Genomic DNA, 24,939 nt, shown 5'->3' with positions numbered 1-24,939 from the left:
CTCATTCGCTCAGTGCGTGGGCCTTTGGCAGGGCCTTATAAATCACTGGGCCGCAGCCTGTCAGCATGCAGCCACTGCCTTTAAAAACTCTGTTTTATTCAGATAAATTTCATTTGTCAGAGTCGATTCTCTTAAACTCAGTGTAAACTCATTTCAAAGGCAGCTACAAAGCTACTGAATTTAATAAAAAAACAAGTCGCCATTGATCAACTTGTTGTAGACATTGTGTTCAGTTTATGTTTACTTGGAGCTCGGAAAATATCTTATAAACCCTCTCTGAGTCTGCACAAAATCACAGCGGCATGGTTTTGCAGTAAATAGAATTAATGCTTTATGCTGAGTGCGAGCCGTATCGCTTCCTCTCAATATCACTTACAGCACACATGCACAAAGCACGAATCCCATGACAGAATCAACAACTAGATGAAATGCCACTGAAAAGCTGTTGGTAATCAGATGGGAACATGTCAATCATACAGAAGAATGGCAGCAATATTTTATATTAAGGGTGTTTTGATTTTTTACTCTTATTTGTGTGGGGGGAAAAAATCAATGGCAGCGCATGCTCGCTGTTTTACAGCTGCATTGGAACAGAAAGGAGGTTTAAGTTCCTTGGTCAATGGCACCATGCATACAGTCTGTGTGAGCATATCTCATGTGGATAAAGGAAAACACAAGTTGGTGGAGGTGTAAATGTACAGGCAGATTCTGTAGGTTCATTGTGATCAGAATGCAAGTGACATATGGTCGGGCTGTATGCAGAAAACAGCTGCTGCCAAATACAGCTAGGATAAGAGTGAACTAAAGATATGGATCACACAGATAAACACTGAGCTGACATTCACTATCAAGCAGATTCTTTAGGTTCATCACAGCACCATCACATTGCATTCATGTTGTCACTTGTATTAATACATGCAAATATACAAATTATGGCTGCTTTAAGAAAATTACAGTCCACTTGCACTCACTTGCCAGTTCAATAGGTGCAATTGTGTTCTAATATAACAATCCTGCACTAAATCAGGTGATGAACTTCATGAAGGTTATGGTATTCAGCGTTTGATTAAAATAACTGAGAGAGCTGATTCACCTGTGTTTGCATTTTAAAGGCTGTGGTTTGTAGAACTATCGAACTGTATTGTGTTGTACTGACACATGCTTCTATTATTCTGTCAACCCCATTTTAGTCAGTGAGTTAGGCTAAATAACAGAAATGCTTTTATGTTTAATTCAATAAAGTTTAACAGAGCCACAAACTACATCCTCCAAAGAGATCCTACAGTTGAATCACCAACTTTTTGAAGCTGTTTCAACATAAATTGAACTTTATAACCGTCCTGAAGGTGGATTTAGAGCAGGACTGTTATATTAGAATACATTTGTTTCCACTAGCGTACCTAATAAACTGGTAAATGAGTGTAAAATCAGTACTAACTAAATCTTCCAAAACAGTAATTTGGACCTGTGAACCAACAGGATCAGGTCACATTTTCAGATATACATGCTGATATCAGCTACTGATCACATTTTCCAAGATCTTGCCTTTACTCCTGTCCAGATTTCTAACTTTCGAACTAATCTCCTGAACCGAGTCACTTCTACAAACTTTTACATCACTTATTAGAACTTCAAACAAAAAGAAGAATACATTCTGTCCATAATTGAATTGAATTAATTGACACAGACCCACAAAGTAGTGCCACATAATAGCGTAAGTTGAGCTTGTAATTTATTAAGCGGACATTTTTTAAAATTGCTTTTTTTCCTTTTCAGCAGATAAATTGAGTGTTTAAGGGTGTTTTTGTCCTGTTGTAATTATAAAGCTTCTCATTAAGTTTGTTATTTTTGTGCAGAAAAGTCACTTTAGAGTTCTTACAAATCTTTAAATCTTAAATTATGTCTAAAGAAAAATATGGATCCAGGAGCTGGACCAGTTAAGAACTGCTGTCCGTTATTGTTTCGGTAAATAGCCTCCGCTGGGAATAATGACGAGACGCTCATCACTGTGGAGACCGTGGACCTGGATGGTTAGTGCAGACGCTCTGGTCCCTCGTCCTCCGAGTGTTCACACGTCTGGAGCGGGCCACATACGCTACACGTCACTTATGAGGCACGACGAGATGGCAGCCCCATAGATTTTTGCTTAAATACGCTTGGAGGATTCCTTTAATAATTCATTGATAATGACCAAGATGAATAATGCAGAGGCACAAACTTTGCTTTAGTAAGCAGGATGCCAGGACATCTGACATTGATGTACAATGTGAAATCACTTTTTATTAGCAGGGAAATTCTTCAAAATGCCTCGGCAAAGTTTTTCAGATCTCACGAACGGCGTTTCTTTTGTGTAAATGTTTTTTACTTCTGGAGCATTGCTGTTGTGTGAGGCTTGCTGCTGCTTTAAAGGCCTGAACTGTCTTTATTGATGGTCAGATGGAAGATGTCTCAATACACTCTTTACTGCTCATCTGAGGGAGCGAGCTTCAGAATATATGAGTATTCATAAAGAAAGCTATGGCGCTGCAGCACCTATCTGTCTGTCTTTTGAATTAACAAGCTGTGTGTCATGTGCTTTTGTCCATGCGCTTTTGTGTGTGAGATTAAAGATTTACAGTCGCAAGTCAAAGCCATGACACGCCGGCATTCACGCCTCAAATGAATTTATTCTTCAAAACATCTCAGCTCTGTGTAGTTTACAGCAAAGAGAAATAATAGGTTCTGACCTAGAGCGCGACTATTTATTCTTGGCGTTGTTTAGAGACGATCATGATCGCATATGGCTGGATGTTTGCCTCATTCACTCTGAAAAATAAGCTTGGCCGCGGAGGAGCAGAGGGCTAATAAAATGAGATGTGTGTGTGTTGCAGACCCGCAGACCGCCCCCAGCGAGGTGGACGGGGTCAACCTGGAGGAGATTCGAGAATTCGCCAAAGCATTCAAGATCCGCCGCCTGTCCCTGGGCCTGACACAGACACAGGTGGGCCAGGCGCTCAGCGCAGCCGAGGGACCGGCGTACAGCCAGTCTGCCATCTGCAGGTAAGGACAAACAAAAGGAAGAGAAGTGAACAATAAATAGTCATCATTACCGCTAATCAGCACGTCCTAATTCTGTCAAATGAAAGCAGGGGAAGTGGCGCAGCCTCAATGAGCTGTCTGGTGCTCTTATCTATTTTTCACTCCACGTTAGAACAGACATTATTAAGATATTAAAACACGTAATTGAATGACAAATGAAGCTCTCATGTCCGTACTTACTCCTCTTCCTCTCGCTCCCCTCTCATCTTTTGACATGACAGCCGTGCGTCACTTATGCAAAATACATACACGAGTATTACACGAAGCACTTAAAGCATTTAATAATTACTAAGGCCCGCTGCCGCTCGCGCCGCCCGAACATGAGAGAGCTTGACGGCGATGATCTGTTAATAAGATTGCCGTGTTTTACCGCTTCCACGAGGACAGTTTAGCAGTAAATGGTGCGTAATATATTCATGAGACAATCAGACAATCAGTGTTTCATTTCTCCTGTTGTTCCACTCGAGCAACATTTTGCAAGACGCCAAATGAGCATCAGTTCCCTTTTAAGTCAGAATAATTGGGCTACATGGTGTCCAAATATTACTTTTACAAGAGAACTAAGCTGTAAAATTATTTATTCTGCAGTGGGAACATTTTTTTTTAATGTTTAAATTAAGTAAAAAGCAGAAAAATAGAAGCAGAATTTCCAAATTTTAGTTTAGCATCCCTTTGACCTGGACTGTTTATGCGGCACGCCACGGCGCTGCCACGCACCTTTAAAAATTTCATCACATCAACATCAAACAGCCGATAAAATGTGAAACAGTAGAGGAGCCGGGGTTCTTATGCGGCCCAGACTAATGTTTAAAGTCATAAAATCACACATGAATTATTTACCGCCCCGGCATAATTCAAATATTTATAACATACATTAAAAGCCATTAGCTTCAAAAATAAACGCTCTGCGGGCCGTTATTCATGCCGTTAAGACAGGTTTTTTTTTTGTTTGTGTGACATTGGACATGACATCCTGATGTTTTAAGTAGCGGGGCGAACTTCACATGCTTTAGTTTAGTTAACATCAACATAGACATGAAGTTTGAGGAGGAGCGGCACGTCACAGCAGCTCTGGGGCTCTTAACTCAGACAGCCAACAGACACTGACAGATGCTTCCATCTTGTCTGCTCTCATTGCTCACTATGTTTCCAGGCACTTTATTAGTTTATCTAAACAGGCATTACAGGAGGGCATCCTACAGCCAGCGATGGGCCTGCGTGGCTCCGCTCAGAATGAATTAGGTGAAATTAATACAAAAATAGTTATGAAGAAGGAATCAAGAAAGGGTCTAATACTCTAGAATGAGCACAAAGGCTGAGTAAAAGAAGTAGTCTACCATAAGTTAAATATTTGAAGAATAAAAATGCATAAAAACATTTTAACTGTATAATTTACTAGATGTACACAGACAGCTTCTAAACACATAAGCTTACATAATTTGTTTAGTAGGACTTCACAATAAACCAGCTTTATCAAATTACTGACATTATGCTTCTGGACACTATCAAAGTATTTATCTACTCTCTTCTATTTATTAAAGAAAAAAAATCCAATTTCTTTTGACTGGATCAAACAAAACAAAAGTACAGCCTCACAAAAACCTGAAGTTTAGTCAATATTAAAAATCAGGAAACCTCCTTTCAAAACCTAAAGGGCCATACACACAGGAAGCAACTTCATGTGACAACAAGAGACCAGTGAATGTTCAACGACAGGCAGAAAAACCTTTGGTCGCGCAAAAAGGGCGGGTATCGAGTTGAACTGCTTCGAAGGGACGATCAATGGGAACCTCTTATACGGTGATTGACATTTGGTGCAACTAAAGAGTTTCCTAAGGTTTACCGTTGGGAAACACCGTCCGCAGCTTTGGTTCCTACCACCAAATTCACCGTGCTGATCGCAGGCTAAGAACATCAGGGGAACCCAGATGGTGCGATGGAGTGGTGGCAACAACAAGAGCTAGCTTCATCCATACTATACTATACAACCAAGACAAGACACCAGCCTGAAACGTCTAATAGTGACCAACTGTCAGCTACAAAGAGATGATCGACAAATGGATCGCTTTGGATTTAAATTTTATATCATGATATCGATAGCTAACCACTTAAAAGCCCTATATTACCATAAAACAGTCTGGTTCTTTGTTTTTTAACATCACTTAAAATAGTCTAATACAACAAGAGGTCTTAGAGGAATTGTTTCAGTACATACTGTACGTTCACTTGCCACTTCATTAGGTACACTACAGAAAACAAATGCATTTTTCTAATATAACAGTGCTGCACAGTGCATCACTGTTACAAAGTTCAGTTTATGTTAATATGGCGTGAGGAACACACTGTGCGATCATTTAGGAGGATGTAGTTTGTGGTGCTGTTAAACCGGACCGACTGTAGCCCACTCACTAAAATGGGATTTTCAAAATAACAGAAACGTGTGTCGCTACAACATAATACAATTTAATAGTACTCTAAACCCTAGCCTTCAACATGGAAACACAGTGGAATCAACATCTCTTAGTTATTTAAACAAATGTTGAACACCATAACCTTTGCAATGGTAGAATTTAGTGCACGACTGTTATATTAGAATGAATTTGAGTGTATATATTATAAAACACTGTGATATCTGAGACTAGCCTCTGCTAAAGTATTAGTTTGATCACAGCCTTTCATATACAGTCAACTAACAGGACAGACATATTGCCAACACTATAAATCGCTCCTCTGATGTTAAAAAAAAAAAAGCACAATGTTGTACCAAAAAAGTGTGGACTTTAAGCAAATATGGAGCTAATTGTAATATATTTTAGATTGTAGATTTCAGGTCACATCCTCCTGTATTAATTTAAGTAAGTATTTAAATCTTCAAGCAGACTGTACCTAGGCCTCAGCAGATCTCCTGAGGTACTTTTAAGAAGACTCGGAGAAGCTCCTTCCTTCATGCTGATGCACTAGAGGAGGGAGTGCATATCCCAGCTGAGCAGCTCTCAACTCATTTTAGTATCTGCGGTTCCTGTTGATCCATGAAATGTCCTGTCTCTGGTGACTCTTCATATTTACTAATGTATTCCCCGCAGTATGGAGCCCTCCTCTCTCCACTGTTTAGGAAGGAGGACAGGGTTATAAATAATACCTCCTGTCGACGAGGAGGAATGCACCGATGAGGTGTAGGAACTGAGGAAGTTCATGCATGCGTGGGCATCTCGCCCTCAGCTCACCTCGCCATTAAAAACTGTCTTTTTCGAATTGTTTGTTCCACAGAGAGCATTCGGCTCTTTCCATAAGAGTTATTTTACTGAAAGCATTTGAAGTCAGCATTTTTAACTCATCTGGGCTTATTTATTTAATAGTCTTTGGAAGTCCTCAAGAGCAGCTCTTACCAGATTTGAACTGTTCGTCTGTTGGTAGGCGTTTTATGTGCCTGTGGTTAGAGGTAGGTAGTTGACCTTAAGTTATTCAAGAAAACATGTGAATACATCCTGAGCATACATCCTTTTGTTTTGTTTGACCACTCTTCACCTCTGCTTTAATGTTCTCTCACCTTTGGACAAAAAAACATCACGTTTCATTAAAAAGATTTAAAATCGCCATAAGACACAGAACATCAGTGCTGGGTTCTGGTTTGCTCCTGTGATTCAATAAAATATTGTTTAGACATTTATTGGCAAAATGTAGCCGTTGGTTCCAGTCTTTAACTCTCTGCCTACGTTTTTCTAGCCCCTCTGTCGAAGACAAAATTGCCACTGAAAAATATGATAGCTGTACCACTCAGTGAGTTATAAATAACCTTAAATACGGTTCACACTAAAGCAAAATAACTATTAGAATAACAATTAAAATTCTTCTCATCAAATACGTGTGTTTATCAGAGTATTTACTTTACTATTAACCCACAATTAAAAGTTTAAATATGTTTGCATCTACTCTGTAATTTTTAAACTCTCAGATATCAGTCATGTCAGTATTGGTCCGACCCAGGCCACAAATTTAAAATATAAAGATATCTTTAACACCGTATAAGCAATAATAAAACATCTGAGCAAAATTAAACAGAGCCCAAATGTTAACTTAGATTAAGTTAACATTAATCTACTAAATAATATTACGACCGACATTAGAGAGAAAACTTTCCAACCCTTCGTCGTGTCTAATTCATACACTTCACTAGTCACCCTGAATGCACCTGACAGTCATTGAGCTGCCGACCTGCTGTGTTTTTAGAAAACACCTCATTCTTCCTGCCGAAATGCACCGTCCGAGTGAAGTCTGAATTACGTGTAAAGTCGCAGCATTAGAGTGTGTAAATGTATTCTTATTAAATATAAAATGAGAGCTGGTTGGAAGACGGAAGAAAGTTTGAAAAATGTATTAAATGTACATTTTGATTAATGATTCATGCTCTTTGTGTAAATAAATGATGGTGCCGTATTTAACTGCATGCATTAGTGGATCACCTGAGGGAAGGAAGCGGGATATTTGGGAGTAATTCCTGTTTTTCTGTTGATTGTTGCAGTATTTCAAACATTCAGTCAGATGTTTGGTATGTTTTTTTTAAGTACAACTGGACCTGATTTCTAGCCATCGGCGATATCTCCTTGTTCCACTATTGCCAATTTGGGACAGAGAACCACAACCTCGTCCAGAAAATTAAACCGTGACCTCAAGCTGCTTCAGCTGAGGTGTCTCCAGGTGCAGGATACAGAGGGGTTTTTCCCAGATGTGCACCTGGATGTTAGTCTCAGTCCCTGTGGCATTCTGGTTGAGGAGACTAAAAGGCAGGTAGCTTATCCCTTGTTCTGGAAGGGCACCTAAGTAAGATTCTTTTTTCTCAATTCTCCCCAGACACACCATCCTGAGAAGCCACTTTTTCCTACCACAGGAAGCCCAAGAGAACACTATAGGTAACAGTCTGACAGGCAAACTGAACCCTGGCCTTTTATATCCTGCCAGGTTTGAGAAGTTGGACATCACCCCTAAAAGCGCCCAGAAGATTAAGCCCGTTCTGGAGCGCTGGATGGCCGAGGCTGAAGCCCGCCACCGATCCGGCATGCAGAACCTGACTGAGTTTATCGGCAGCGAGCCCTCGAAAAAACGCAAGCGGAGGACCTCTTTCACCCCTCAGGCGCTCGAGATCCTCAACAGCCACTTTGAGAAGAACACACACCCCTCCGGACAGGAAATGACGGAAATAGCCGAGAAACTGAACTATGACAGGGAGGTGGTGCGCGTCTGGTTCTGCAACAAGAGGCAAGCCTTGAAAAACACGATAAAGCGTTTGAAACAGCCCGAACTCGGCGCGGCTGCACCAATGGACCCCCTCACCGATTCTCTAGAGGAGCTCCCGAAATGAGCGAGAACGCCGGCAAGACAAGTGGAAAAAGTGGCAGCCATTAAAAACAACCGGATGAACTGAAAATCGTTCCCAAGTCACCTGGATGGACAGTCTGCAAACTATGTGTTGTCAGTGTGATTATGTAAATGACCTTGGCGAAACCAAAAACAATGAAAAAAGAGATTAATATCTGAGAATTATGTAAAAACATAAACGGTGTACTGTTTCAAAGAGTTTTAGATTCTGGCCTCACAGAAGACCAGACCAAATTTTGGTTCCCGCAAAGGGGGGGATTTAGTAAAGAGATCATACCAAATCAAAACACTATTTACCAAAGTCTGTTGCATCTGAGTACTAAGAATAATTTTGTAATGTAAATGTGCTCTAAATTTTTACATTTGTACTGGCAAAATCTAAGCTATATGTGTGAGGTTGAGTATACATTTTATCTTTGTCTCGCTTACTTTTATTCCTCATTGTTTGTATGTAAATATCTAAAAGGAAAAAAAAGGAAAAACGCTGTCTTCGAATTGAAATCACACTGATGAAGTTCCTCTTTTGGACGCAAAAAAAATGAACCTTTGCTGTTAAACAATTGCATAATAATGTTGTTTGCCTCCGATTTGTGTTTCATCTGCGAATATTTTCAGTCACGGTGTAACTTTGTACAACTTTTACAGGTATTTATTGATAATTTCTTGAGATTGTTTCAGAGGGTGGACGAAGAGGTAACTAAGGACTGATGAGGATGATGATGTTGATGATGATGTAGAGGGGTGTCGGTGTCCGTCGAGTCTACCGCAGCTTTGATTTGAGCTACTGTGTCATTCTGTTGCCAAAGCCTGATAGCCAAAGAACACACACAAACTTCAGCTCAAGGACTGGGGAAGATTTTACCTTTTTATTTATTTGTTCACACGGCTTTATCCCCCTTTTTCTAAAGTGTTTCACTCTGTGGTTCAAGTTGAACAAAAAGAAAAATCATGTCAAACTGCTACAACAGTGTCTGCTGTAATTTCTTATCCCAGCAATATTGAAAATGTGTTTGTTTCATTTTATTTGAAGCAGGTTCGCATCTGCATGCTTCAGCTCCATACACATGGAAAGTTCTTTATATCTCACCGAAATTAACCAAAATTTTGACCCGAAGAAAAAAAAGAAAAAAAAAAAAAACGTGATAAACCCTTTAATTGTGCTCTAAAATTAACTGTGGTTTTGAAGCATTTTGTTTTTGTTGCTACTGACCAAACTACTGAGCTCGTTCCAGTTTAGCTGCACATCAAATATGCTTTTCTTCTGCAAAGACAACACGTTGTTTCCGTTATATTCTGCATTCCTCTCAGCTAAGTGAAGGTTTCAGGTTACAATCAAGATATATATATTGACTCCTACAGCATTCGCCATCTTAAAACCCCTTTCCTTCAAGAGTTTCTGTATTTGTGGTTGTTTTAATGTGCAGAATTAATTTCAGTCCATCTCGTCAGAAATGTCAGTGTTCGGGCAAAAGAAGAAACCAATGAGACCGTCACTAGGAATATTTGGCTCTTACAAAAATCCTCACGAAAGAAGTGACCGTTGAGAACAAGTGTCACATGTCAGGACAAGTGAGCTTAATTTGAAGTGAGTTGAAATTTGATGCAATTTATTCAGAATCGTGTGTCTGCTCGATATGTGTCCCTTCATGTCACTTGTCATTGGTTATCTTGGTTTGTCACTGCCTAGAAAAACATGCGCACACACTGTAAATGATAGAAAACACATGCAAAAAAAATAAATAAAAAAAAGCTTTACATGTCTTATTAACAGAAATAAAGCAAAATATCTTTTTTTTTTTTTTTTTTTTTAACTACATTTTTGTTTTGCTTACATGAGATAGAGCAGGCAAACCTTTGGCCAAGAAGTACAACATGTCTGCACAGATAAATATATTAGCGGGTCAGTTCTGAGGCTTAATAATAAAGCTGTAACCAAAACTTAAAAAGAAAAATAGTAGATACAGAAACGAGTTATGCCTTCGCTCAACTTTTCAATGCTGGACCAAAGCTCTATAGTTATGCACATTGTACAGAGAAATAAGATTCATGATGTTGACAATCTTTAAAATCTGAAATGAAAAGAGCTGAAAGACTGGAAATGTACAGTAGTTCATCCAAGGTTTACCTCAGTACCGTTCTTGTGAGAGTCATACAAACGCCATACAAGCAGCCGCAGGTCAGTAGAAAAGGACGATTGCTCTGCACTGTGTGTGTCGATGTTCACCTTTTAACGTGGAGAGGCTTGTGGGTGGTTTTCCACGTGTGACTCGTCTGTTTTATATTACCGTAGAGTTATTTTTCATTCTTTGTGCCGTATGTTCACCTCTCAGTTCTCACCGCCCCGTAGACCAGCCAAGACGAAAAGGAGATTACACTGAAGTTGCTCTTAACTCAGTCGGGATGACTTGTTTATCACCTTTCGATGCATTTGTGAAATTTTACTAACACAGACAAACTGGTTTGACGTTTTGTTAATAGTCCAAAAACTAGAAACCAAAGCTAAAGAGCCTGCGGAGGTTGGTTTTTGTTTTTTATAGACTGAAAACTGTACTTAATCTATAGAGCAATATCTGTTTGGTCAGTTAAGCAGCACTTTGTGTATTTCTAAAAAAAAAAGAAAAAAAAGCTTCAAGTCTGTCACATTGATTTGTACCATAATTAGTAATAAACAATTGTTTGACATGAATTTTGTGTTGAGTATCCGTTGAAATATGTTTTTTTTATGATAAATTCTATCCAGTAAAAAACAAAACCCTGTCACTATATTAATAGTGAAAAAGACAGGAACCTGCCTTAAAAATATATGTACATTCCCACTGTGGGATAAATTAAAGGATTATCTTATTTTACCTGCTACAGCTAACTATTTTAGCTAATTTTGTTTGACAAACCTACAAAATGCAATAAATTGTAGTTTAGTTTATCGCTGATTTCAATCTTTGCTCTTCTATTTTTTATTACATATCATAAAATTAATAAAATTTATATTAATCGACTCAAGTGTGGAATGTCATCATAAAAAACAACAACAACACAGAGATTGTTAACTAGCGGTAACTAGCTTTACCAGCACTAACTTAAATCAATCATGATGGAAATATCTAGATTCTGCTAATGGTAACTAGCTTAAAATGAAAGCTAAGAGAATAGCTAGCTAATCTCCTTGCTAAATGTAGGTAGCTTAAGTATTCACTTACAGTAGTTAATTCCTGCTAATAGCGGCTAGCTTAGTAGCAGCCAGAGGTGGGAAGCAACGAAGTACAAATACTTCGTTGCTGTACTTAAGTAGATTTTTCAGGTATCTGTACTCTACTTGAGTATTTCTTTTTCTGACGACTTGTACACAAATATCTACTGTCTACTCCTTACATTAGAAAAACAGGCTTGTTACTTTTTTAACCTCCACGGATGACAAGACGTAAAAGACGTGACATAATCGGACATTTTTTCCTGACCCCTGTCAGGAGGAGTTGTTCCTCGATGCGCTGCCGCAGGTACTCAGGTACTTGACCATAATCCTGCAGGTCGGAAAAGGAATCAGGCACCAAAATATATAACTTTATCACTAAATATAAACATGAACGTATTCTGTGTTTTCATATGTAAGACTTTTTTAGCACTCAAAAAATGATAATACAAGCAGTACTATAGGAAATACCTTTTTCATTATGTACCTGGGGACAAGTCCTGAGTTTTCAAGGTGCTGCTTGTGTCCCTTGTGGGTGTCCACACTTGCAGGCTGTGGCTTCCTCGGCACTGCTACAGCCGTCTTTACAATGTCCCCCTTGGTGTGAGTCGCCATTGGTGGGTTGTCAGTCCTTGCAGGAACGGGCGTCTTTCGAGTGCTGCGTTTCTGAAAAATGAAGATGGAAATACAAAGGTAGGAAACTTACCACTCAAACAAAAAGCCACATGCAGATAATATAAGAACTCACTGTCTGGCAATTTGGGCTCTTTTGAGTGCGTCTTCAGGTATTTTATCTGGAGATGGCACCTCTTCTTTTGCTGGCCCCATCGTTCTCATCTCATCTTTGCTTGACTTGTTCTCAAGGACAACAGCTGGCCTGAACTTGGACACATACCTTGAGAAAAACCAAACAATCACACCATTTAAACATCTTCTCAGAGGTTTGTGCATAAAATAAAACAGAAAGGAGACAAAGTTATTACTCAGTTTTTACTTTCATAGTGAATTAAAATGATATCAGTCAGACACAGTAAAACTTCTACTTATTAGTTAGCTCTAACTTGCAGTCATTTTAAAATAGGCCAATAAATCATAGTTACTCATAATAATTTCTTGACTAATTGCTTTAAGGTTATACAGAAATTATAAGGCTAGAAGTACTTTAGTTAAACCCAAAAGAGATTGTTGACTTCGCCAGCTGATCTCTTAAACTAAGTTATCTAGCTAGCTAAGAAACTTAGAATAACTTACTGTGGAGCTTTTTCAGTTTCATCCTCTTTCTTTGGAATCCAATTGTAGACACTTTCTGGTGGGTAATTAACCTTTGACATCTTTAGCAACCTCAAACAAAACACAGATACGATTAAATCGACACCTACGGGTACACAATAATGTGAAATGAGGTACACTGACTGAGCCCGCATTATTTAAAAATTATTATGACAACCAAAATGCAGACAAGTTGCCAGGCAACCAGAGAGCAAATGTTGCATTCTTGTATGGTCATAAAACACGTTATTACGTCTCTCTGTCGTATCTAAAAAGGGCCTATGTTAGCAGCTTTTGATTCTAGTAGCATTCAACATACGTTTGATTAGCTTAAATCACATTTAAAAAATAGTGTTTTCAGAGGTCACATATTATTTTTACCCCACATTACAAAATGAGACGATAGAGCTTAGTCACGCTAACAAAAGAATGCTAACGCACTGAAGCTAGCTACCATTTGCAGGAGATTAGCATTATCATGTATAAATCATAATAGAAAAGCCATAGCTAACTTCTGCTAACGACAGCTAGCCTTAACAGCTGCTGTAGTTTTCATTTCTGCAATTTGGACTAGTCAGACTACTTTTAAATTACATACTTAAATGTATTAAAATGTAGATAAATTTATTACTGATTTCAGGAATAGTGTAGATCTTCACAGCATACCATATTAACTGGCAGACGTTATCGATTAAAAGTACATGAAAGTACATGAAAATAGCACATACATGTCAATTATTTTATAAATATATATTTTGTGATTTAGAAAAATTGTGTGTGACACAGGATGCAGTAGGATTCAAAGTTTTCCATCATATACAAATATTCAAAAAACATCCCTGATTTTCTTTTCATCTTTTTGAACTAGAGGCATAAAAACTGTTATTGAGTGCGTCGTCCTGACCTTTATTTTTTTTCATTGCAAGGTCATGGTCAAGAGCATGTTAAATCACTGTGCCAACCTTCATGTGTAAGACGGTGTGCAAAATGTGACCCGTTTGACCCGTTGTTAGGGGGAGGATGGATGAATGGCCATCTGAAGTGTTCTTTAATGAGAGCACAGGCTATAAAAAAGGAGTCTTACATACAATATTTAGCAACTTATTTAGATTTCCTTGGGGTCAGCAGAGAAGAATACATGTCAGGTTTGCTTCTCATCAAAGCTTCATGTGTTTGCCTCGCCAAATAACAACAAGACAAGTGTAAAGAAGGAGAAATATATAAATAAACGAGAAGAAAGCCTTTTGAAACTAAACTCAAAAGTTTGATACGGCTTCCCTGTCCGTGATGCCTTTTGAAAAACGGGCAGGCTGCTGAAAAGAAAGTAGTAAATAAATAAATAATAATAATAAAAAGCACAGACAACATAAATTATTAACATTAGACTGAAAACTGATGTTCGAGATGCTTTTTCGTCTTCCTTTCAGCTCTCTCTCTCTCCCCCCCTCCTTCATTTCAGAACGCTGGATGTATTTTTGAGCAGTGATGGCTGAGGTGTACGCAGCTCGAGCGAGTTATTTGATATTCTTTTGTTTTCCAGCCGCGCCATTTTCATTGTCTTCGCCATTAACAATGTAATTGTGCAGATGCAGCTCCTGACCCATATCTGTTTTCTCGAGCTGTTTGTTGAGCGGCTGCTGATAAAAGTTTACTTTCCACCCTCCCTCTGCGGCATAGCAGAGCTTTGAATGACGACTAAGAGCTCAGTTAACAGGGATTCTCACACAGATATTATAAAATGTCAGGGTTTGGATGAATCCGGTACGAAGAAACTTTTGTTCTTACTTCAGATTTAAGTACCTAAATGTTGTTTAAAGAAGATGAATCGTGTTCTCAAAGACTTTTGTTTGGACCTGAAATATTTTTAGTAGAAGATTGAAGCAATTTCCTTAAACTAACAAGATTGTTCTCCGTGTGTAAAATGATCCAAACCTGCTGTTAGATGTGATCACTGAATACAGTCCGGGTATCATCTTAGCTACAGTTAGTGGAAATTGAGTCCAAATTACAGTGTTTTTCTTAGTTTTTGGGTTTTTTTAGCGGTGCCATAGTGACAAAACATGATAACTTATGAATGAAACCTGTTTGCACAGACAATACAAAACAGAACAGTGACAATGACATACCATAGAAGGATTTTTGTTTTTAAGGCACACATGTTCTGGGCTTGTTTTGTGTGTGTACAAATGTAAGAAATGAAGACAAAACTGAAAATTAAAGTTAAAAAAAACAACAACATTTTTATCATCTGTACATACGGGACAACTTCTTGTAGTTTCGAGAAGGAGAGAGAAAAAAAATGGAGTAAATGCTTTAAAGGAAGGGTTTGTGGTGTATATTAAAATATAAAGAAACTCCATTATAATCTGTGGAGCTCCAGTGGTTGAAGATCCATTAAGAACTCGGGAAAGAAAACTGTAATCTGTTAATTTAATACAAAGTATGATGCATGTGTGCTCTATCCAGACGCATGCATGAATTCATCTGCTTCCCATTGCTGCTCTCTTCTGTCCCACCTCCCTCTTTTTTTCTGTCTATACCCGGCTGCCCTCAAGCTCACGGGTGCCTCCACATGAGCTCTGGTTCTGCGCAGGGTTTTCTTGAGCACAGTAGTCACCGTAGTGCTTGCCCTGGGGTTTCTGGCTCTCAGTTCTTCACAGACAATAGGGATTGTTACTGACGCTACGTAACAATTGTATAGAACTATCTGATCATTTGCAGCTCCTGTGTGTCCTATATATATTTTTTTAGTGAATAGAATAACTGAAGTTATCACTGTTACTGTTTTAGGACAGTAACAAAAAAGCATCTGTCAAGCGGACTAATCCGTAGACAGAAAAATCTTTGTCGTAATCTAGTGTGTATTTTTTATTAGACCCACATCTTTCTAAAGTGACACAACCTGTTTCCACGTGTAGACAAGATGAAGATAGCCTTCATTGTCATTGGACACCTATAGACATAGCTGAAGGTGCACTGTGAAAGAATCAAAAATAAAAAGAGAAACAGAATGAAGAAAGAAAGAAATCAGGATAAGGTATTAACTTAAATATACTGCACATATAATTGGTATTGCATATGTTAATTACATGTAAAGGGAGGTTTGTGGCTCATATGGAAGCTGAGCATCCTGATACCTTATGATAGATTATAATAAACTTGATTTTAAAGGGAAAAGCCCACTGAGTGTGTGTTTGTGTAGTTACAAAGTACAATCATGAGCAAAAAATGTTTCAGCGCGGTGTCGGAGTAGAGAAACACGCTGTAAAATGAAGAAACTCATCCGAACTTTTTCACTTAAAATGTCGATTTCTTTTTTTTTTTTTTCACAGAAGCTCTGTTTCTTGGAAAACTTACATTGTATTCCTGTTTTCGTTATTTATGACAGATCTAAGAGCCGTACGCAGTAGTTTGAGGAGTCGCACCCAAGCCTTTGTGGTGTATGATGTTTCTAGTAAAGACAGTCGCCCAGTAAAGACGAGTTTTGATCTCTGAATCTTTCAGTTTCATTGTTGTTGTTTTTTTTTCTTTTTTCTTGCACCTACGGAGGCTAACAGGAGCAGCTGAGGTCTCCTTAAGAAGAATTTAAAGTAAACTCTTCTTTTTGTGTGTGTGTCCCTTCATCCTCTCTTTTTTTTTTTCTTCCTCTAAACAGAATCAAAGACTGTCTGACTTGTTGAAATAAAACATTCCTGTTCAACCTGCAACCACCTGAAATTGTCCTGAATGGGGAGAGGGAGGCCGGATAGAAATATAATGACATGTCGGCGCTCCAAATGGATTATGTTTCAATATCAGTCAGGACACAGAAACAGAGAGGTGGAGGGAGAGAGTGCATGTGTTGGATGCAGATGGTTTTAAATTGCTGCCTTTGTTTTCCATCAGCCATGAAGCATTCACTTTCCTTATCTTTCAGACAGTGTGCGGTGGGCTGATGTTCTGGGTAAATGAACTGTCTGTATATCCCTCACCCCTCCGCTCCTCCGCCTTCTTGTTTTCACTTCCTCCTCAGGGTTGAGATGTTGGTACACTGACTGTGAAGCCCGAGCTGCTCAGGCGTCTCCCACTTTGCTGCTCTGCACACCCAGATGCCTCTGGGGGTGCAATTACCAATCCTCACATGCGATCGAGGTTGGCCATGCATATGATCCCCTTTGCTTTCACTGTTGCTTCTGCTTTTCTTTTTTTTTCTGCCTTTTTTTTCCAGCGTTATTAGCAATGACACACTGTGAGGTATTTGCAGGTAGAGGAGTTAATAGCCCGGGTCTTTACAGAGACACCTGTCTGAATTGTGCAGCTGATTGCATCGGCCCATAGTCCATTTAACTTTCTAGCAGCCCTGTTTTTGAATGCATGTCTTTAGGCAGTGATGTCTCTGTTTTCTGCACAAGTATCGCGACCGAACTGGTGAGAAGCTGCACACCTGCTTTCCACGTGCCTCAAGAAAAAACACAGTCTATAAAGAAAATGATCAATAATAGCTTCTTTAAAAGTTCACATCCAGCTCTTTAATATGGGCATTTAGCCGTGCAAATATTCAGTGGATCTATTCTAAAAGCAGTGAACATACACCAATCAGGCACAACATTATGACCACCTTCCTAATATTGTGTAGGTCTCCCTTGTGCCTCCAAAACAGTTGTGACTCATCAGAGAATGGACATGGTCCTTCTGAGGGTGTCCTGTGGTGTCTGGCAACAGAATGTTGTTAGTGGGGGGCTTTGGGTCCTATGGGTTGAGGGGAGGGTCCTCTGTGGATCATCCTACAGATGCTTGAACAGTTTGGGATCTAGTGAATTTGGAGGCCAGGTTCTGTTTTTCGTGTTTGTTTGTTTTTTTTAGTTGTTCCTAAAGCGTTTGTGTGTGTGCATCAAGGAGTGTCATTGCCATGGGGTGGGGGTGCCTGGTCTGATCTAGGTGGGTGCTACATGTCTACATGCCAGGCCCAAAAGTTTCCAGCAGAACACTGAATTGTTACAAGATGATGAATGTTATTTACTTCTCTTGTCAGTGGTTTTAATGTTGTGGCTGATCAGTGTATATGAAGAAACACAAGGACATTACAAGAACAACTCCCTACATTAAGTCCTCTGGTTGTTCAACTGGAAATACATTATGTTGGAAAATTTAAATGAGTTTTGTCCACAAAGAGAAACTTACACCTTAAACAAATCGTTGTTTGTGTCTCTGAATGACCTAATAAAGTCAAACCATCTATCGTAAAAAAAAACCTTTTGTTTACCTCAAAATCCGTGCATTGAGTCATGTATGAAATATATTTTGCTGTATGTAAAACACAGTCCTGTATAGCGGCTAATTTTGCTAATAGGCTTCGGCTTTATAAAGTGAAACATGAGGTCTGTCCCTCTATGGCAGCAAAAGGTGTTAAATAAGAACAATAACAAGTGGAAAGAAGAATAAATTGTGTTACTAGGTACACTAATGTAAACAAATGCTTTCTAATATAAAAGTCCTGAACTAAATGCCCCTTCATGACTCTCACAATGTTCAGTTTATATTGAAACGGTGTCAGAAAAGTGTTAATTCAACTGTATGATTGTTTTAGAGGATGTAGGAGTTGGGATTGTCAAAATAGTAGAAAGATGTGTCGGTACAACACAATACAATTCAATAGTACTATAAACCAGAGCCTCCAACATGAAAACACAGATGAATATATTTATTTATCTTAAATAAATACTGAATACCATAACCTTGAGGCAGAGACTTAGTGCAGGACTGTTATAAAGGATGTATTCTTTTTCACTAGTGCGCCTAATGAACTGGAAATGAGAGCACGTCGAGATTAAATTCTTCAGTTTTCTTTGAAGGGTAAACAGCATTTTTGCGCTTGCCAACATTTGCCTACTTGGGTTTTAAGTGTCTACGACGACCAGACAGAAACATCCCTCCACACTTTTCCTGCAATGGATGATTATGAGTTAAGAGCAGCAGATGAAAACTGAAGTAGTTTCCATCCTGTCAGGTAGTTTGTAAGCAGCGCATGAAAAACCCTTTGGCAAAGTGCAACTCTTTTGAACATGGGTCATCGCAGCTTTAAGAGCTAGAGGAAAATAACCGGCCCTGCCCTCCATCATCCTCTCATCCAGCTGACCTCTACATACGGTATAGTATACTTATAGCACATACAGAGAGGGGGAGAGGGAGAGAAGGGGAGAAAAGAGAATGATTGCATATCTGAAGGCATCGAGAGAGCAGATATGGATGGGAGAGGAGTGACATGGTCGGACACTTCTTTGCTTTCTTATTAGTGAGGGCCAGTACGGACACTTTGGGCCCTTTTTATGGGGCCATGATGAAACCCCTCTTCGTGCATCTGCAGAAAATGGCCAGGGGAAATCACAGATGAGAATCACTCAAAGACAGGGAGATGTCAACAGGCCCATAATGATAGCTGATGGCCCCAGAACACTCTCCCCTCTTCCCTCTCAGCCTTACCTGCCCAAGTTGCACTATCCTCGAAAACATAATTAGAGGTAAAACAGAGAGACGGAAGCTTTATCTCTCTGTTTTCTGTAAGCAATGCTCTTTGTTTTATACATCTGGGAGTCCTTTTTTCTCCCCTTCCCAATCTCTCTTTCACTTCATGGAGAGAAGGAGGAGGAGGAGAGCTCCCTCTGTGAGACGCCAAGGTGCTCCCAGTCCATTGTGCTGCTGGCTGTCAGGTTAAATTAGGGAGTACAGGCTCCGTGAGTGTAAAAAAATCAATACTTGATGGAAGATTGCTCCCCGGAAAATCTGTTTTGATTCCAGGATTAATTCTTGACCAAAGGCTCCTGCAAAATGACATGCCATTAGCCTGAAAATGAACACATTCTGCAGTGGAAATTGGATGGAAATGTGTCAGGTGATTGCCCCGGCTGGTTGTTTTGACTCTCCGAGCGAGGGGACTGAAGGTGTGGCTGCCGTGAATGAGGCCTCCGGGCCGACTCCATTTCCAGAACAGAGACAACTCCTCCGTGGCCTCGGAGTATTCTCAAGGCCATTGTTGTCCAGCGGCTGCAAATGCACTCCGCCAAGGTGAAATGCATTTACCCGCTGTCCACTCTCTCTTGTGTTTTCCATAAAGTGTGGCATGAAGAATGAGAAAACCTGAAAATAAAACAAGGAGGATTTTCCCCCTTCTCCCTTCTCAACAGTGAGAAAAGGGGAGGTGAGATGCATTATTGATGAGTGAATAATGTGTTTGTCATGACAGATGACGTCTTCTTGTTTGAAAACTTAAACAGGAAGCTGTAAAGAAGCACTGGACAGTGATTTGACCGGCCTGCACTGGACACAGGTACTGGTGTTCAAGTGTTTCAGTGATTTCTGAGATGCTTTATTTAAGTGTCTTTTATCTTTCTTCTGTGTTTTGCACATCAGAAAGTATTATTATTTTTTTTTTTTACCTAGAAGCATTTTAATTTCTTGTTTAAAACAAAAACAAGTCCTCGCATTATGCAAATTTACATTATTGTGTATTATTTCTTCATTTATGTTCATCAGAAAATAAATAACACTGTTTCTTTAGGAACTAAAATAATCCACCTTAAATTGAGGCCAAATTTTATATCTGATTTGATTTCATCCGGATAGATGCCATAAATACACATGCCACACCCATACCACAGTTTGAACTTTTACTATTTTCAGTGAACACAGAATCAGATCAGTCTAGTATATTTTATTTTAAGACACAAAAGAATTGTCTGAATCCACATTTACTGTTTTCTCTTTATCTAAAAACCAAATGACCTAATACGGTGTAAAAGGTGAGGTATGGTTTGCTCAAATTAACATCAATCACACTTTTGTTCAGTCTTCAAGTTAAACTTTTTTAAAGAGAGTGTAGGGTAAATTAAATTATTTTAATGTGTTATAATTATTTTTTGCACCTGTTTGATAAAAATTAAAGCGAATCCCAGCCACAGAGTCATTAATGATGACCAAATACATCCGATGACGATGATGATGATGACGATGATGGACCATGAGTTTTACTGTGAGGCTTCAGCGCCCCCTGCAGGTTTAATCTGGTAGTGACTGAGGTGTGATGCCACTAGATGGCAGTGTCGCTGCTGTAAACATCAACACTACAGAACAAGTCTGCGATTTAAAGGGACATTTTCACCCAAAACATTTAGTACACAATATCTGTATGCTTTTAGTTGTACAATATGTAGATCCTGCTTGAATGTGTGTGCATTTGACAGGAATGGGTCGCCGAAATAATTAATATGAAATAACAATGTGAAATAATTGAATAAAAACATTTCATCTGAAAATATTGTGTAGTTATATTGGCTCTACTTATAAATACTCCCAGTTTAATCGTTTTCCTTTAAAAAACATGACAGAAAAAGAATACTAAATGGCTTTAACTCTATTTACAGCTAAACGAATAATCTATTTTTAAGAATAATATTCGCTTTATTGTTATTAAACTTTTAGAATACATGCAGCTTAAAATATATTACTTTATGTGACTGTCACGTTGCTGATATTGAGTTAATTAAACAAAATAAATGAATTGTTATAATGTTGATTCATCGTGACAGTGTCACACTACTTCCGGGTTTACGTGACGTTCCCTTTTCAGTCGCAGGTTGATGACGTATCGTTGTTGCTGAGGCAGCGAACCAAGTTGGCCGCCGCTGCCCAGGTGGCTCACATGCCAGTAAAACATCGACAGTCGTGTTAAAGGCAGGTGTTTAGTTATTCCATCATGTCTTGGGTTAAAGCCGCGTCCTTAAATGGCGATGATGTGTTCGACGAGAACGCGGACGAGCTCAATTTACAAAGTAGAGAGTGGACATCCAACATGAAGAAGAGAATCAGGGTAAAGTTAGCTTTAGCTGACATCAATCACTTACCTTAAAATGTGTTGTAGTGGCTCCGTTTCACCCAATAATGTCGCAGCTTGTAGCATCTGTAAAGCTAAATGTATGTGACTAATGAGGCTGTGGTGTTGTGGGCAGGATGGTTATGTAGATGGAGCTGATGCCGGGGAGGATGCCTCTCTTCCAGAGGGATTCGTCATGGGATACAGAGAGGGAGCAGCTCAGACTGTGGCTGTGGGCCGACTTAGAGGAGTCGTCAGGTAAAACATGATCAAACTGTGCCACGTGTGATTCATAAAATGACAAATGAATTTGTGCCAAGGCTGAATTATGTCACCTTTTTAGACTTTAGTTCCAATTTTAGCCTTTTCTGCATGCTTTCATCACCTTTGTCTCTAAATGCTTCAAGAGAAACAGTCAGAGCCCTAACTCTCACATTAACACTTGTAATAAGAGATTACATATTAATACTGACACATTTTAATGGAGTCACAAGTCAAGGATGTTTTGCTAAACCTTCTCACCAGAATCACAATAATATACACGATGACATGGCTTTGGATTCCCTTGAGCTTAGAGGTGAAAGATAAGTTCATGTGGCTTAAAGTGGAGTTCACTTCACTGTAGAAGACCATGATGCTGTTACATAGACAACACCAAATGTTTTTTCACAATGTTAATTTGAGAAATTCACAGTTTCCTCTTCTTTCATCTAAATAATTTTGATCCACTCATAATAAGTATTGAATAGAAAAATCATCTCAGCAAGTAGTTGTCTTTTGATACACATCTAGTTTGTGATCAAGTGATGCCAATTTGAAGACGGAGAAAAGAATACTTCGTTAGTGTAACAGGCTTTTAATGAGGTAAATCCCAGATGAAAGCTGGTCCAATCACTATATTGACATGACAGCATCTTTTGATGTTCACATGTTGAAATTCAATCCTGCACTTACCACTAGAAACAGAGAGAAGCCATTACAGTCAGTGGGAGTGATGGGGAAGCGAGGCAGTATATGAACTGTTCAGGAATGTGGCGGCTTAAAGGTAGAAACTGTTAGTGAGTGTAGTTATCCTTGATTTCACAGTCCTGAAGTGTGAAGAGGTTGTGTTGTGGCTGTGTATTGTCCTTGATGATGTTGAGGGCTCTCCTGATAACCCTGGTCCTGTAAATATCCTGTAGTGAAGGGAAGGTTCCTCTAGAAATGAAGTGTTCAGTTTTTAATCACATGTTGGCCTGGGCAGGGCAGTTCCCAAACTACACTGGGAGTGATGTAGTGATGACACTCTCACCTGTACTATACTAATACTAAAGATTTTGGTTGACATGCTAAACTTCCACAGCCATCTCAGGAAGTACAGTCTTTGTTGGGACCAAGTAAGACCCTCACTGATGTATGTGTTTTGCCATCTCCACCTCTGTCTTGCTGATGTATAAGGGGGGAGGGTTCTCCTTCTGTATATTTTCATTTATTCTAATCAGATATTTTGGGATATTTAGTGATCTAGCGCAGAAACATCATGAGTTTCTTTTGTACTGGCCATTATTAAAGGCTCTTTTCTGTCCAGCCCACAGTCACTCTGTGCCATTGTATGTGACACTGTTGCCTCTTTGTGTCTGACGTCACAGTGCTATATTGTGCTGGTGCCAGACGCAGCATCCAGAAAACCCTGTCCCGGCCTCTGTGACTGACCTACTGCAGCGGGTGACACAGCACGAGGAACGAATCCTAGATCGTATCAAGAACGTGTTGGAGAATCCTCCTCCCAGCGTGAGCTCCGTCTCTGAGAGCATGGAGGATCTGGAGATGAAACAGGCTGATACAGGCTGCTGTGGAGAGGGATGCAAAGAATCAAACTGCTGCAAGAAAGCAGAAAAAATGGACTTGGATGTTCATCAACGCCCGCAAAATCTTTGCTCAGGGTCCAGTGACTGCTCTTCCAGCTCAGGTGAAAACCTGAACGTCCTCCTGCAGCGCTGTGTGGACCTAGTATCAGAGCTGGGACTGCCGCAGGAGATGATCAGTCACATACAGGAGCTGAACATCATGTAGTGGTCAAAAGAACAAGGGAACTCAATTATAGCCTATTCGAACAACGATGACTTGAACAGTGCAAAAGGATTTAGTGTACTTTTTTGAAGTTCATTTGATGTACATATAATGTAAAATATAATCTTGAATTTTCACATTTTCACACAAGATATTTTGAAAATAAACACATTTCATACAACATATTTACAGTGGTTTTTTTTGTTTTTTTTTAATGGAAACTGTAATATGATCTCTTAATTAGAGGTCACTGAAGCACCGTCTAAGAATTTTTAGCCCCTTAAGCAGAGTGTATGGCCCACTTTAAAGTAAAACTGAGCAAAGACATTCCTTTAAACTTAAATAAAATCTGTTTGTAAATATAATTTTCTTTATTGTTTTTATTTTGTCGCTGCACTACCAGTATAATAAGTCCCTATATAAAATAGCATAAGTTTAAGAGTTTATTCCTGCAATGTCAAGCATCTCTGTACAGGTTATGAGGAAATGTTTAAACTACATATTCATAAATGTGTTTAAGTCCATCCTGTGTGGAATGGTCTGGAGCGGTGGCATCGCAGAGAGGGAAAGGAAGAAGCTGGAAAAGATCATCAGGAAGTCCTGGGCTGCCCCTTGGACTCGGTGAGGGAGGTGGGTGATGGGGGAGTTCTGGCTGAACTGTCCTCCATGCTGGACGATGAGTCCGGCCCCCCTCCATGCTGACCTGAAGGGACTGAGGAGCAGCTTCAGTGGCAGACTGCTTCACCCTCGATGTGTGAAGGAAAGATACAGAAGGTCTTTCCTTCCTGCTGCTGTTAGGCTCCATGGCGAGCACTCCCAATATGTGCAATATGTCTATTATCTGTTCTGTCTCTGTCATTTCTGTATGCTGTTGCAAACTGCAGTTTCCCCATTGTGGGACTATTAAAGGTTTTCTTATTATAGAATTCCTACCACACTTTCAAGGAATCACAGGTGATGTCTATAAATGCATTGTTTAATTTAACCAAAAGTTAAACACTCAAAGATATTAAATTGACTGAAAAACAAACACACGAAGCAATTAAGGAACGACCCGAACGATTAAAAAGGTAATTTCCTGTCCTTAAAAGCACCACTCGTGGCGTACATAAGCCGAGATTCCGAGGCGCGCCTGAAC

The 24,939-nt window shown here is 39.4% G+C and overlaps 2 protein-coding genes and 1 pseudogene across 3 annotated transcripts in view; 2 read left to right on the top strand and 1 right to left on the bottom strand.

The window, feature by feature from the left end:
• The window catches only part of pou6f2 (POU class 6 homeobox 2), a 73,930-nt gene extending 64,428 nt beyond the window's left edge, over positions 1–9,502 (top strand). The window contains exons 9-10 of the mRNA XM_084566367.1: positions 2,871–3,039; positions 7,927–9,502. Coding sequence (XP_084422493.1) covers positions 2,871–3,039; positions 7,927–8,434 — 677 coding nt within the window. The 3' untranslated portion in view covers positions 8,435–9,502. The remainder of the gene's footprint in view (positions 1–2,870; positions 3,040–7,926) is intronic.
• Positions 9,241–12,969, bottom strand: LOC311503784 (enkurin-like; annotated as a pseudogene). Its single transcript has 5 exons — positions 12,890–12,969; positions 12,364–12,533; positions 12,110–12,304; positions 11,907–11,969; positions 9,241–9,258 (listed from the first exon to the last, which is right to left on the bottom strand). The product of its transcript is annotated as an enkurin-like (transcript).
• Positions 12,970–21,549: 8,580 nt separating this feature from the next.
• On the top strand, positions 21,550–24,125 carry otulina (OTU deubiquitinase with linear linkage specificity a). Its single transcript, XM_084566807.1, has 3 exons — positions 21,550–21,749; positions 21,889–22,010; positions 23,381–24,125. The coding sequence occupies exons 1-3, from the start codon at positions 21,636–21,638 to the stop codon at positions 23,802–23,804; spliced, it is 660 nt and encodes a 219-aa protein (XP_084422933.1). The 5' UTR covers positions 21,550–21,635; the 3' UTR covers positions 23,805–24,125.
• The last annotated feature ends 814 nt before the right edge of the window (positions 24,126–24,939 follow it).

The sequence above is a fragment of the Chelon labrosus genome (assembly GCF_963514085.1).
Source record: "Chelon labrosus genome assembly, chromosome: 18".
Classification (NCBI taxonomy): Eukaryota; Metazoa; Chordata; class Actinopteri; order Mugiliformes; family Mugilidae; genus Chelon; species Chelon labrosus.
This window is presented reverse-complemented; position numbering and strand designations above follow the sequence as displayed.

What these genes read in the sequence shown, in the direction of transcription:
- otulina (XM_084566807.1), top strand. Translation starts at nt 21,636, where the DNA reads ATGTCTTGGGTTAAAGCCGCGTCCTTAAATGGCGATGATGTGTTCGAC. An exon ending in ACATGAAGAAGAGAATCAGG is followed by an intron (nt 21,750 to 21,888) that starts GTAAAGTTAGCT and finishes TGTTGTGGGCAG; the next exon opens with GATGGTTATGTAGATGGAGC. An exon ending in CGACTTAGAGGAGTCGTCAG is followed by an intron (nt 22,011 to 23,380) that starts GTAAAACATGAT and finishes CTGACGTCACAG; the next exon opens with TGCTATATTGTGCTGGTGCC.